This window comes from Tenrec ecaudatus, chromosome 8 (genome assembly GCF_050624435.1).
Source record: "Tenrec ecaudatus isolate mTenEca1 chromosome 8, mTenEca1.hap1, whole genome shotgun sequence".
NCBI lineage: Eukaryota > Metazoa > Chordata > Mammalia > Afrosoricida > Tenrecidae > Tenrec > Tenrec ecaudatus.
The window spans coordinates 374,218-388,959 of NC_134537.1; the positions used below are offsets into that span (position 1 = coordinate 374,218).

The 14,742-nt window shown below is 42.9% G+C and overlaps 1 protein-coding gene across 2 annotated transcripts in view; it reads right to left on the reverse strand.

Moving 5' to 3' along the window:
- Nucleotides 1-14,742, reverse strand: part of PLOD2 (procollagen-lysine,2-oxoglutarate 5-dioxygenase 2) — a 127,288-nt gene that overhangs the window by 21,117 nt on the left and 91,429 nt on the right. For both annotated transcript variants that reach the window (XM_075555897.1, XM_075555896.1), the window contains exon 8: nt 2,147-2,248. In XM_075555897.1, the coding sequence (XP_075412012.1) occupies nt 2,147-2,248 (102 nt within the window). The remainder of the gene's footprint in view (nt 1-2,146; nt 2,249-14,742) is intronic.

A 14,742-nucleotide genomic window follows, 5' to 3' on the forward strand; every position in this document is an offset into this window, starting at 1 on the left:
AGTGGATGTTGACTCAAAGAGACCTACAGGACAGGGTAGAACTGCCCCTATGAGTTTCCAAGACTGTAATGCATGGCGGGAGTAGAAAGCCCAGTCTTTTTCCTGCAGAGCAGCTGGTAGTTTCGAACTGCTGTCATTGCAGTAAGCAGCCCAACTTGTAACCACCACCCCAAGAGGCAGTGCAGAATGTCTCCAGAGGGTTTCATAGGCAGCTCATTTTTGCTGGAGCGCATCGCCTGTCTTTCAACCTGCAGAGCTGCGGGCAGGTTTGAATCACTGGCTTTTCAGTTAGTAGCTGTAAACTGGGCCCTCCGCGCTCCTTTCAATCCCGAGTGAGCAGGATCTTTAAATAGGCCCTGGCCTGCATCTAAGCATACGGTGGACCTGGGATCCGACTTGAAGGACCATTTCGACTCTCTTTACCACCCACACAATTAAAAAATGTACATCTCTATGGCATACAAGCTATACGAGGAAACCACCTCATACATTTAGTTTCCATGATGAATAGTTTATTTCCCCCCGCCCCAGTTCACTTCACTAAGCTGACAAACAAAATGAACTTAAAAACTCTAGTGGCTTACAGCATGGGGGAAACAGTATTTTACGAGAGAGAGATGTCCATGTTAATGCCAGAAAGTGAATTATGAAGGGAAACACAGTTGGATGCATCAATTCTCCCTCGGGAGGACAGTGCCACCTTCTGCTAAACAGATCAGTGGACGTTTGACCCATTGGGTGAAGCCGCTTCATTCAGATGATTCTGGCACTCCTTCCAGGAAGGAAACATGCAGTTTGTTATCTGAGAGACTGGCGGCCAGCGAGTCTTATTTTCACATAAAAAGGACTCTAGTCAGAAGTTCCCAAATGTGTACAAGCTGCTCTCGATCCTCCTTCTGGGAAGTGATCCGAAGCAGAAGTCAGGACAAGAATTTGCCATGATTCGGGCAGAAGCCACTTAAGGCAGGAGTATGAGTTCACTGCGGTGAAACTATTTTACATTTGCCTGGTTGCGGGGTCACCAGAACTATATTCCTGGGAGTGTTATTGTGCTCTCACTTGTACTTACCTGCCATGCTGTAACTCTGCAATAAAGCTAGGGTGGGTGAGTGAATGAATCAGCCTTACTGACAAAATCACTCCCTAGACACCAATTGTTCATACACATAATATTCTTTCAAGTTACTAAAGCAATTTGTTGGAAGAAAAATGTGGATTCAGGATCTCCTAACACTGCTGTAACTGATGACAGAACAAAGATCCATAAGAATGTTTTATAGGCAAATAATACACATTGTCAATTGCTTCTCCACTCTTAATGTATAAGTGATAAAATAATTTTAATTATCTATGAAATATATATATATATTATATAAGTAGCATTATGTCTGGCATAAATGACAGAGTCAAAATCATTCAGTGGTTTAAGAATATACACTTAGGAGTCAGGTTACTGAACTTTAAACCCTGAGTTCAACAACTTAAGAAATATGTACATTTTAGGTGGTTTACTTAACCTCATCTGTAAAATTGAACCTATAGTACTATTTACCACAAGTATTTTTGTGAACTTAAAATGATTTAGTAATTTTATTATCCAAAATAGAAACCAAACACAGATAAGATTATGAAAATGCTGAAGCATCATTATAATCTGTTCTCAATGCTCTGACCATGGTGCTCTCTACCAGTGTCGACAACTCCATGTGTGTCAGAGTAGAATGATACTCCACCGAATTTTCAAGGATGGAATTTCTGAAAGCACACTACCAGGCGTCCCCCCAGGTACTGTAATGAGTGGACTCCAATCATCATCCATGCAGTTAGAAGCTAAGTACTATCACCATAGGTACAACACACAGAGTCTGGGTTGACCAACTTAGCTGACTTAAATAAAACAAAAGTACCCATCTGTGGTAAGCTATCAAATATGAAGAACCAAGCCCTTTTAATCTGACTTAATTATCATCTGGCTTTGCTTTAAAAAATTGTTAGAAATACACTAATCTGGCAATTTCTTGAGTCCTTGTTTTAAATATATGAATTTCTATCTCTCATGTAATCAAAGCATTAAATCATTTGTCCTATTTTCTACAAATCACAATGCACCTTTTATTACATTTTACATATGGCCAAATCCACTTACATCTACTGCAGACAAGTCAATGACATCCGAATCACACAGAATGCAGCCACTGTCCTGAGTCCATGCATTAGGTATGTAGTTTCCAAAATAATTCAGCACAATCTAGGGCATTAAAGAAAAGTGTATGAACAAATAAAGTCTCTCGCCTGAAAGTACTTTCAATCTATAATCTACTTTTGAAATTGGTTTAGTACAATAGGCACATTTCCTTAATAAGTCTACTTTTATCTATCACCTATAGGTACGCATTACATAAATTGATTCTTTGAAGACTAGGAATCATAAGAAATTTTACACACATATATATGAAATAGTAAAGGTGCTTATATTTCATTATCTATGAAATAATATGGGAAATACACATTTAAGGAAATAAGCCAGTTTCAAATGGACTAATGAGATCTATTAGCAAAAGCAATACAAATGAGTACTAATTTAGTAGTAAGATCATTTTAAAATCCCAGAGGCGACACCTACAGTGAATGGGGTAGTATCACTCAAAGGCAGGGAAATCTTCCAGGAATCAACCCCACTGTAAGCCAGGCATCATTCTGGGCAATGGTGCCAGGGCACTGATGTCAAGAAAAGAAAACTTCTCATATTAAAATAGATCTAGAACAAGTTCCCAATTACATAATCACTGTCACCAAATGAATCACTCTATCAGCAATAAGCTAAAGTAGACAAATTCTTCCCACCCCTACTCCCCTTCAGACTTCTCAGATGAATTCTGTGATTTATTTCCACTCTCCTTGGTCAGTTACTGGTATTGGCTTTACCCCAAGTTTTCTGTGTCAGTGTGTCCATGTAGAAAGAAGCAGGTGTGGTAAAGAGCCCTCAAATAAATCTCTGTATTTCACACATTTTTTAAAGAAAGTGACTACCCTTACTATTGTTATTTTAACCCCTAGAATGTGTGTGCATGGTTATTAATTTTCAAACATTGTAACTGTTTCACAAATTATAATGATCTTACCTCAAGACAGTAATATAGCAGTAAACCAACATAAGACCCTGATTCCTTATTACCGAAAGGCAAACTCTTGAAACCTCTTTATTATTATTATTTTTTAACATTTTATTAGGGACTCATACAACTCTTATAACAATCCATACATATACATACATCAATTGTATAAAGCACATTTGTACATTCTTTGCCCTAATCATTTTCAAAGTATTTGCTCTCCACTTAAGCCTTTTGTATCAAGTCCTCTTTTTACCCCTCCCTCCCCACTACCCCCTCCCTCATGAGCCCTTGATAATTTATAAATTATTATTTTGTCATGTCTTGCCCTATCCAGCATCTCCCTTCACCCCCTTTTCTGTTGTCCGTCCCTATTTTATGAGCATCAATTTTTATTGGAAAGCAGAGACAAGCTCAAAAGAAATCCAAAACATATGCATTAAATGTGGTGGTCAAAATTTCAAACAATGTAAACTGGGAATGTTCTAGCTTCATAAAACACATAAAGAGATTTTTAGCATGTTCAACAGATGGGGAAATTAGTTTGGTTCCCTTTAGCAGATTCCTTCCAAATATGAGATTCTGTCAGCTGCTGAAACGTGTGCTACTCATTGAAAGGAGTATACCTGGACAGATATCATGGGTGTTTCATATAATCGCCATAGTATAATCAAAAGACTCATTCGCTTTTCTTCTAGACTACATGAAGTTAAAGAAATAAATTACAAAGCAGAAAATATACAGTCAGGTATTTCCTAATGACACTTCAAGAATATAAAATTTGTCACCATTAAGTCAATGTGGTCATTTTAAAGAGCCTTTAACAACTGTAGGCATACATAAATTTTACTCGTAATTTTCAAAGTAATGATTACGAATGAAAACATTAATATAATCACACGTGTCCTATACAATATGGATCTAAGTGGAAAAAAATAAATGCATGTGAAAGTGAATCCTTCAGCATTATTTCTAACAGGGACTTTACAAAATCGGGAGTGTGAGATGCAGAGATTTATTAACTGCTAAGCTTTCTTCAAAATACTGAGTATGTTTTCAGATAAGAAAAACAAAAACCAAATACTTATGATCTCAAGCATATTTGAAATTCCTATCAATATTAAAAAATGGTACTTTTCCATTTTGTTTTTCTCAATTCAATATCCATAGATGTTTTGAGACCATAACTTTTTACTGGAAACCCGTATCTCTTGAATTTCTTCTCATCACAAGCACTAAGTCAGTGGTCATCAACCTTCCTAATGCCGCCACCCTTTAATACAGTTCATGTTGTGGTGACACTCCACCATAAAATTATTTTTGTTGCTATTTCATAACTGTAATTTTGCTATTGTTATGAATCATCATGCAAATACCTGTTATGCAGGATGTATTTTGAAATTTTTTCTTGAAGTATGGGTCAGTCTCACGCAGGGTACTCATATGTGCACATATCTGCATGTGGGCAGACCCGCCTGGAGACAGAGGAGTGGTGTCTCAGTCCGTAAGACCATCGGAAATATGTGTTTGCAAATGGTCTTAGGCGGCCCCTGTGAAAGGGTTGTTTGACCCCCAAAGGGGTCGAGACCCACAGGTTGAGAACCGCTACACTAAGTCATCCATCTTTCCCACTAAACATCTGTCTTCTTAATAAAAACTGCAGACATTTATGTTGGCAACTAAGGGAAGTGCAGAAAGCTGTTAATGTAGTTATACAGTTAGGTTGTTCCCAGCTTCCAGGTGGTAGTTCCTTTTCAAGTCTCCTTTCACAATAGCAAAAGCTTTCCAACTATGATGTCATTGGCAGAGAAAGTTTCCAGCCATAACCTCCTGTTCTTTAAAACTCATATCACTGTTCAAGGTCACAGTGACATAAGCACTGAAGTTTTACACAAAAAGTTAAGGTCCCGATTTTTATTATATATCAAATTAGATTCATAAATGACTTATCACATTCATATGCTTGTTATCTGATAAAGATGAGCAATAAAATAAACATGTAGGGTTTATACTTGAAATAAATTATCTTTACGAAATAAAAGTGTCAACCCAGAAATCAGTTTGAATTTAAAGATTGGTTTATTCTTGATTTATTAGATTACATTAAGAAAAGTATATTTTAAAATAATTATGCAGAAAAATATGGATATATTTCAAATAAAGTATCATCTTTTAAAAATGCAAGTGTTTACATACCATTATGAAAACACATGCGTATAGATATATACTGAAAGGACATGAAAGCTGAAGGGAGCTTTGAATGAAAAAGAAGTATGGGGAAGAAGTAAAATTATAAGCATTTTAATACATTTAAATTAGAAGCATTTGTTTTAACAGCATGAGAATTAGAGATAGCAATGAATAAATTAATTTTTGTATACTTTGAAATAAAAACACACTATAAAATAATGCATGCTTTGCAATACTAGCTATATACCTTTAAATTAAATAATAGTTAATATGACTTGGTGAGTTGGGAACTGACCTTGCCTACCTTCAGTAAGCATGAGAATCCAACTACAGAGCAAGCCAATGCGGCAACTGCTACCAGGCAGAGGGCAGACATGACTCTATCCTCCATCCTTCTTTATCCCTACATCAACCATCCTTCTGACAGCACTCTCGTTCTCTGCTGGGTTCAATAATTTGTTGCAGAGAATACACAGAACTCAGAGGCAATACCATCATTTACTAAGGAAGTTCACAGGTAAACACAAGTCAGGTTCAGAAAACATTGAGGACATAGTCCTTTTTTCTATGGTAGTGCCTCGTCTAACTCATACCAGGAAGGAAGGAAGGAAGGAAGGAAGGAAGGAAGGAAGGGTCTCTCTCTCTCTCTCTCTCTCTCTCTCTCTCTTTCTCTCTCTCTCTCTCTCGTCCTCAGCCTCAACCTCTCAGTTATGCTACTCCTTGGGTTCTGCCCTGCATGGGCAACTGTTATAAAGCTCCCTTAGCATTAGTAAACGCCTAAGGAACACCCATTTTTCCAGGCCAGTCTTTTGCCCAAGGCATTCAGCATTGCTCATTCCATGGGTCAGGAAATCTGATGCTCAATCTCATGGTCTCAATGCTGCTCCTCTGCTGTCTCATGATCTTGGTGTGACTCCTCTGCTCTGTCCCATGGTCTTGGTGCTGCTGCCTCTGCTGCCTCTACTTCTGCCTCTTTAGGTAGGAAGTTCACAAGGACACCATTGTTGACTCTTCTTTCTTGAGTGTTTTAGTGTCTGAGAGTTTGAGTCTCTGAGATGGCTCACTTTTATACACAGCAGGATGGCAAAACTGACCAATTCCCAAGACAGAGTCATCTACATCTTATTTACATGCTTATTTATAAAGACAATGGGTAGAAGAGCTATACCAAGCAGTGTCATCTCACTGCACCTGCATAATACAAGGTCAGTGGAATTCCACTAGCCATTCCATGGTAGAAGGAAGATATAACAGTCTGTTTCCATCGACAGTCTCAGACACCCTATGGGAGAGAGTCTACTCAGTCTTATGGGGTCTCTATGAGCTTGAATTGTTTCTATGGCAGTAGATTTAAAAATATATATTTTTGGAGGTTGTCATTTAATTATTATGGCTCAAAACCAGTGGTATAATCATCTCAAAACCAGTGGCATAATTATCTCTTACTAAAAATTAAGGTCATAAATGATATTATAAAAATGCATGATAGGATTCTGGGGAAGATGGCCGACAGGGACACCGGCATACTCTGAGAGCTCCTCCAAACAAAGCGGGATTGGCGACCAGGTAGCTGAATAGTAAGAGTCTGGTGAGTGAAATATCCCCCTGGGACAGCACCCCAGTCCTACCCCACGTATTTGTCCTGAGCAGGGGTCTAGGTGAAAGAGGACCGGACTAGTGGGACATCTCTGGCCACTAAGCTGCCATGAGCTCACTGGCGACCGGCCTAGGCTCCATCCCCAAACCGGACGCCAGCCCAGAGCCGCTTGCCTGCCCTGCCTAGACAGGCGCAGCAGGTCACGCTTCCCTACTCCAGCGGCCCACTCCCCACTCGCAGATCCCCACTGGGAGAGAAGCTTTCCTCTCCCGCAGTTCCCCTCTCCCCGCAGGGCAGCGATCTGCCCTCGGGTCCACGTCCCTCCCTCCATTCATCCAAGCTCAGGGGAGCGGACCCGCGGGTTGTCTGGCGACCCCCACGGGGGACCATCCACCCGTACCGCTGCCGCGGACCTCTCCACCTGCCCTCCGTGCGCCGGCCTCCCACCCCCGCCCGCCCCCGCCAGCCCCTGGCAGCCTAGCGCCAGCTCCACTCCTGGCGGGGACCCTGCGCTGAGCACTTCCCGCCGACGGGAGCCATAGCCCAACCCGCGCCTGTCCCGGACCCTGAGCTTCCGCGGAGCGCCGCGCCCCGCGCTGCTGAGTCTGCCCACCAAGGGCCCCTCCCTGCGCAAGGCACAAGAGTAGGTGCCCTCCCCAGGGTGCTGCGGGGACCCCGGCGGCGGCGACTCTGAGCCTGAGCGGAGGAAGGGCGCCATTGCCCCCTGCGGTTTCGCGCCAAGCCACTACGGTCCGCGGGGTTCTGAGCTCAGAGCAGGGCGGAGAGCGAACACCATTGTTCCCTGCAGTGTCGCGCAGCTGTCTGCGCAGCTGTCCGAGGGGCCTCCCCGCGCCCGCTCACAGCCCGGGCAGATCAAACATTCCACCTGCAGTGGAGCCTGGGTCTCAGCTTTGCAGTCCCTGAGGAGCCATCAGTGAGCTCCAGCCAGCTCTCACCACCTGGGGCCCTGTTGGGTCCCCAGTGCCAGCCCTAAGCCTGCCGCAGCCCGCCCCAGCCACCCCAGGAGACGGCACAGTGGCCTGAGCCTCCACACAATAAGGTTACTCCTGTCTCCCAGAAGCATGGGGCCTATTAAAGGATCAAGGAAAAATCAACAGACCACATCACTCCCAACAAAAAAATCAGAGAAACGAGGCACTTTAACAGACCTAACGTCACTCATAGAAGAAACAGATATAGATCAGCCACAAAAGGAAATCTTCAGAACTCTGCTTGCAGTAATACAGGAGCTAAGAGAAGCAAACCAAAATAAGGATGCAACGATAGAAGGGATGAAATGCACAATAGAGGGGATGAAGTCCACAATAGAGGGGATGAATACTATCCACCAAAAGGAACTGCAGAAACTAACAGAGGAGGTAGCAGAGACCACACAAAAGGTCACAGAAGCTATATCTAGGCTTGAGGAGGCTGAGAACCGTATCCGTGAACTCGAGGACGCTCAAACCAAACGAAGCAAGCGAGAAAAACAATCAGATAGGAAAATTAAAGAAACAGAAGACAGCCTGAGATCAATGACAGATGCTATGAAGAGGAATAATATTCGAATAATCGGTCTACCGGAACACAACATAACACACAAATCGACCGCCAAGATAGCAAAGGAATTCCTGGAAGAAAATTTCCCCGACCTAACAAAGGAGAATCCGACTCTCATACAGGAAGCAGAGAGGACGCCGGCTCAGCTAAACACCAAGAAGAACACGCCAAGTCATATAATTGTAAAATTATCCAACTTAGAGGAAAAAGAGAAAATTCTACGAGCATCAAGAGAAAGGAAGACAGTCACATACAAAGGAGCGCAGGTAAGAATATGCTCAGACTTATCAGCAGAAACCATGAAGAGGAGAGAATGGAGCAACATCTTCCAAAAACTGAAAGATAAAAATGCCTCCCCCAGAATCCTATACCCTGCCAAGTTATCCATTAAGATAGAGGGTAAGATAAGGGTCTTCCAGGACAAGGAAGAACTCAAAAAATATACTGCAAGTCACCCGACCCTGCAGAACATACTGGCCGACTCACTATGGCCAGAAGATCAAGCTCCAACTAGAACCACCAGGAGACCACCATATAGCCCATCTCCATCTAGAAGCCAACATGCAAGCAACACGTACCAGGACAACACGGTCTCAGATGGAAAAGAGGACAGGATAGAAACCCTCCACTCAAACGCAGTACACTGATATGAAGGAAGATAGGCAAAGACTCAAAACACAAAACAGAATATGGCAACCATGAAGCCAGAGATTGTAATAATCACTCTGAATACAAATGGGCTCAATTCATATGTTAAAAGAAAGAGGCTGGAGGATTGGATTAGAAAACATAACCCATCAATCTGCTGCCTGCAAGAGACATACCTTAAGCAAGCAGACAAGCATATGCTGAGAATAAAGGGCTGGCAGAAAGTTTACCAAGCAAATGGTAACTCCAAGAAGGCAGGAGTGGCTATCTTAATCTCCGACAAAATGGATCTCAAGATCCAAAACATAAAAAGAGACAAAGAGGGACATTACATAATGCTCAAAGGCTCAGTAAACCAGGAAGCAGTAAGCATACTGAATATTTACGCAACTAATAATGGTGCGGCAAATTTCGTCAAACAAACTATTAAAAAAAAAGACAGAAGAAATCACAGAAACAACAATAATAGTGGGGGACTTCAACACTCCACTATCAGAGAAAGACAGGTCACAGGGAAAGAAGCTCAGCAAAGAGGCCAGAGAGCTAAACAATGTAATTAGGCAACAGGGCCTGATAGACATCTATAGAGCCTTTCATCCAAAAGCAAAAGGTTTCACATTCTTCTCCAATCCACACGGATCTTTCTCAAGAATAGATCACATGCTGGGGCACAAGGCCAGCCTGAGTAAATTCAAACACATAGATATTATCCAGACGTCTTTCTCAGACCACCATGCCATAAAGCTGGAGATTAATAGGAGGGCACCCAGAAAAGCAAGGGCCACCAATTGGAGAATAAACAACGATCTCCTGCGACATGAATGGGTTAAGGTCCAGATCAGAGAGGATATCAGGAAATTTCTAGAAACTAATGAGAACGAGCATACAACATATCAAAACTTATGGGACACTGCAAAGGCAGTTATCAGAGGTAGCTTGATATCACTGAATGCATACATGAAAAAAGAAGAAAGGCGTATGACAGATATGTTAACACAAAACCTCCAACAACTAGAACAGAGTCAACAGAACTACCCCTCCAATAGCAAGAGAAAAGAAATAATAAAAATCAGGGCGGAGTTAAACCAGTGGGAAGACAAAAGAACAATGCAAAGGATTAACGCAACTAGAAGCTGGTTTTATGAACGAATTAATAAAATTGACACTCCCTTGGCAAAGCTTACCAAAGATAGAAAGGAGCAATCATCAATAGCCAGGATGAGGGATGAATCGGGGGCAATAACAACAGACCCCAATGAGATAAAAAGGATAATCACAAAGTACTATGAAGGTTTGTATTCTAATGAATTCAGAAACCTGGAAGACATGGATAAATATTTAGAAAAACAATCTATCCCTAGATTATCTGAGATAGAGATCAAGAACCTCAACAAACTCATAGCGAAGGAAGAAATAGAGTGTCATCAAAAACCTACCAAGGAAAAAGGCCCCAGGGCCAGATGGCTACACAGCAGAATTTTACCAAACATTCAGGGAAGAGCTGACACCGATCCTCCACAAAGTATTCCATAACATAGAAAAGAACGGCAAGCTCCCAAACTCATTTTACGAAGCCAGCATTACTTTGATACCCAAACAGGGAAAAGACCCCACAGGTGTAGAGAATTATAGACCAATATCTCTAATGAACATAGATGCAAAAATCCTTAACAAAATATTGGCCAATAGAATACAAAGGAACATCAAACATATCATTCACCACGACCAAGTAGGATTCATCCCAGCGATGCAGGGATGGTTTAACATCCGAAAATCCATCAATATCATACACCACATCGAGAAGAAAAAGGATAAAAACCATATGATAATATCCATAGATGCAGAAAAAGCATTTGACAACATCCAGCACCCATTCCTAATCAAAACACTCATGAAGATAGGATTGGAAGGTAAGTTCCTCAAGCTCATACAAGCTATCTATGAAAGACCAACAGCCAACATCATAGTCAATGGAGAAAAGACAAGAACAATACCACTGAAAAAGGGTACAAGACAAGGATGCCCCCTGTCCCCTCTTCTATTCAATATCGTTTTGGAGGTTCTGGCTAACAACATAAGACAGCGGAAGGACATCAAAGGGATCCAGTTGGGAGAGGAGGAGGTGAAACTATCGTTATTTGCAGATGACATGATCCTATACATTGAAGACCCCCAAAACTCCACAGTTGGAATACTTACAGCAATAGAGGAATACGGAAGAGTAGCAGGATACAAGATCAATAAACAGAAGTCGGTAGGGTTTCTATACACATCGGACAGGGCCATGGAAGAGGCGATTAAGAGGGAAGTACCCTTCACAGTAGCCAAGAACAAACTGAAATACCTAGGAATATACTTAACAAAAAATACTAAAGACCTTTATAAGCATAATTATAAAACCCTATTACAGGAAACCAAAAGTGACCTTCACAAATGGATGAAGCTCCCCTGCTCATGGTTAGGTAGGCTGAACATAGTAAAGATGACAGTTCTTCCTAAAGCACTCTACAAGTTCAATGCTATACCAATCCAATTACCATCAACCTTCTTCAAAGAATTGGAAAAACTGACCACCAACTTCATATGGAGAGGGAAGAAACCCAGAATTAGCAGAGAACTCCTCCAGAAGAAGGACAAAATTGTAGGACTCGCCCTACCTGATTTTAATGCCTACTACACAGCTACAGTGGTCAAAACAGAATGGTACTGGCACAATGATAGACACTCAGACCAGCGGAAAAGAATAGAAAGCCCAGGGGTAAAATCATCAGCATATAGACAACTGATCTTCGACAAGGGTCCCAAAACGTCAAGTGGGAAGCAGATGCCCTCTTTAATAAGTGGTGCTGGAAACAATGGATATCCACATGTAGAAAGTTGAAACAAGACGTCTACCTCACCCCATGCACAAGAATACACTCAAGGTGGATCACAGATCTAGAAGTCAAACCCCAAACCATCAGGACCATTAAGGAGGGAATCGGGACTAATCTCAGAGCACTGGCCCAGGGAGCACATAGGCTCACTGCAACAGGGAAGGGGACACACACAGGTGATCTGGAAATCGACAAATGGGATCTAATAAGAATAAAACACCTGTGCACCTCGAAAGACTTTGCCAAGAGGGTGACAAGGCAACCCACAGACTGGGAGAAGATTTTTAGTAATGACACGTCAGACAAAGGGCTCATTACTAAAATCTACAACACCATCATGACCTGCAAAAAGAGGAAAACAGTTAACCCCCTAAGGAAGTGGGCAAAAGAAATGAGAAGAACTTTCACTAGAGAGGAGATCAATATGGCCAATAAATATATGAGAAAGTGCTCGAAGTCCCTTGCCATAAGAGAAATGCAAATCAAAACAACCATGAGATACCACCTAACACCCCTGAGGCTAGCCCAGATCAGTAAATCAGAGAGCAACAAGTGTTGGAGGGGCTGTGGTGAAGTAGGAACCCTCCTCCACTGCTGGTGGTCGTGCAGATTTGTACAGCCACTGTGGAAAGCAATTTGGCGATACCTAAAGAAAATGGAAATTGATCTACCTTACGACCCAGCCATCCCTCTACTGGGCATATACCCGGTTGAAGCAGCAAATAAAACACGACCAGTCATATGCGCTCCAATGTTTATTGCGGCACAATTCACAATAGCAAAGACTTGGAAACAGCCTAAGTTTCCATCGATAGACGAGTGGATTAGCAAACTTTGGCACATACACACAATGGAGTATTATGCAGCACTGAAAAGCACCGATGAGCACATGAAACACGTTATTTCATGGGAAGAGCTGGAAGGAATTATGTTAAGCGAGGTAAGCCAGACCCAAAGGGACAGGTACAACATGAGTCCCCTGAGGTAAGTACAATCAGCATGACAGAAATGGGGCATTAATCCACCCAAGGGGAGGGTATGGTTTATATCTCCACAGGGAAAGTGGGACCAGACTTCAACCCAGTGTCGCAAGGTGTGAATGCAATATCCTGGCATGGAGGAGGGAACCGGTGGAGAGGTCTGGGAGGCTGGCCCCAGCACCATAAATTAAGTGGATTCCTGCCCCTCCCCCGAAAAGAATTTGTTCCAAAGGACGACATTGACTCTGCAGCTATGGGAGATGGACATATTTGATCAGAGCACACGGGAGCAGATGAAGGGGCAGGAGGAGAGAGTGGAGCACAGCCTGGCCCACCAGGCCGTGATGATGATGTTCCTGAGTAGAGCAGCCAGTCCACAGAGAGAACAACATGGCTGGCCCTACTATGAGACATGATGCCCCTCAGTGACTAAGGGCGATACAGGGGACAGCACCGGAGACACAGTGTGGGAATTGCACCTGACCTGATCCCACCACACCGAGCCAAATCACTGGGGGAGTGCAGCGGAACAGCAAGGGAATGGAGTGGCAAGGTCCCCAGGGAATGCTGAAAGTGGACTTTGGGGCCAGGGCGTGGTGCCCCAACAGACTGGACTGGAAAACGCTCCTAAGGGCCAGCAAACGATCTCCGAACTAACTACAAGCTTTTCTCTTGTGAACTGTTTTGTTCTGTTCTTTTTCAGTGGTTTGTTTTGGTTGTTTTGTTGTCTGGTTGTATACTGTTGCTTTGCGTTCCTCTGTCTAGTTTTCGTGCATGTTAGTGACTCCACAGGTCTGTCTGAATAGGACAGGCTGGATGAACTATCTGGATGAAAAACAACGGGACCGACAGTTCCGGGGGGACTTGGGGTGGGGGGGGTAGTGGGGGTAAGGAAGTGGTGTTAACAAACCCAGGGACAAGGGAAAAACATGGGACCCCAAATGGTAGAGAAGGGGGAGTGGCAGGCCTGGTGGGAAATGATCAAGCGTAAGGTTGCTTAGAGAAGAGGTATACTCTAGCCCAGGTGGCGATGAAGCATGGTAGTGGGCCAGGAGGAAGGTCAAGGGAGATGGAGGAAAGAGCTAGGAGTCAAAGGGCATTCATGGAGGTCTAGACAAAGACATGTACATGCAAATATATATAGGAGGATGGGGAAATAGATCTATGTGTCTATATTTATAGGTCAAGTATTAAGGTGGCGGAAGGACCTTGGGCCTCTACTCAAACACTACCTCAATGCATGAATACCTTCTTTTATTAAATTGGAACTCTATGATGCTCACTCTCCCGACACAACGGCTGGAGCCAAAGTGGGTGAACAAGTAAATGTGGTGAAGAAAGCTGATGGTGCCCGGCTATCAAAAGAGATAGTGACTGGGGTCTTAAAGGCTTGAAGATAAACAAGCGGCCATCTAGCTCAGAAGCAACAAAGTCCACATGGAAGAACACACCAGCCTGTGTGATCGAGTGGTCCCGAAGGGATCAGTTACCAGGCATCAAAGAACAAAAAATCATATCATTGACTGCACACCTCCATGATAGGATCGCTGAAGACAAATGGGTGCATAAGCAAATGTGGTGAAGAAAGCTGATGGTGCCCGGCTATCAAAAGAGATAGTGTCTGGGGTCTTAAAGGCTTGAAGGTGAACAAGCGGCCATCTAGCTCAGAAGCAAATAAGCCCACATGGAAGAAGCACACCGGCCAGTGCGATCACGAGGTGCCCAAGGGACCAGGTATAAGGCATCATGCAAAAAAAAAAGATATAAGTGTGTGTATG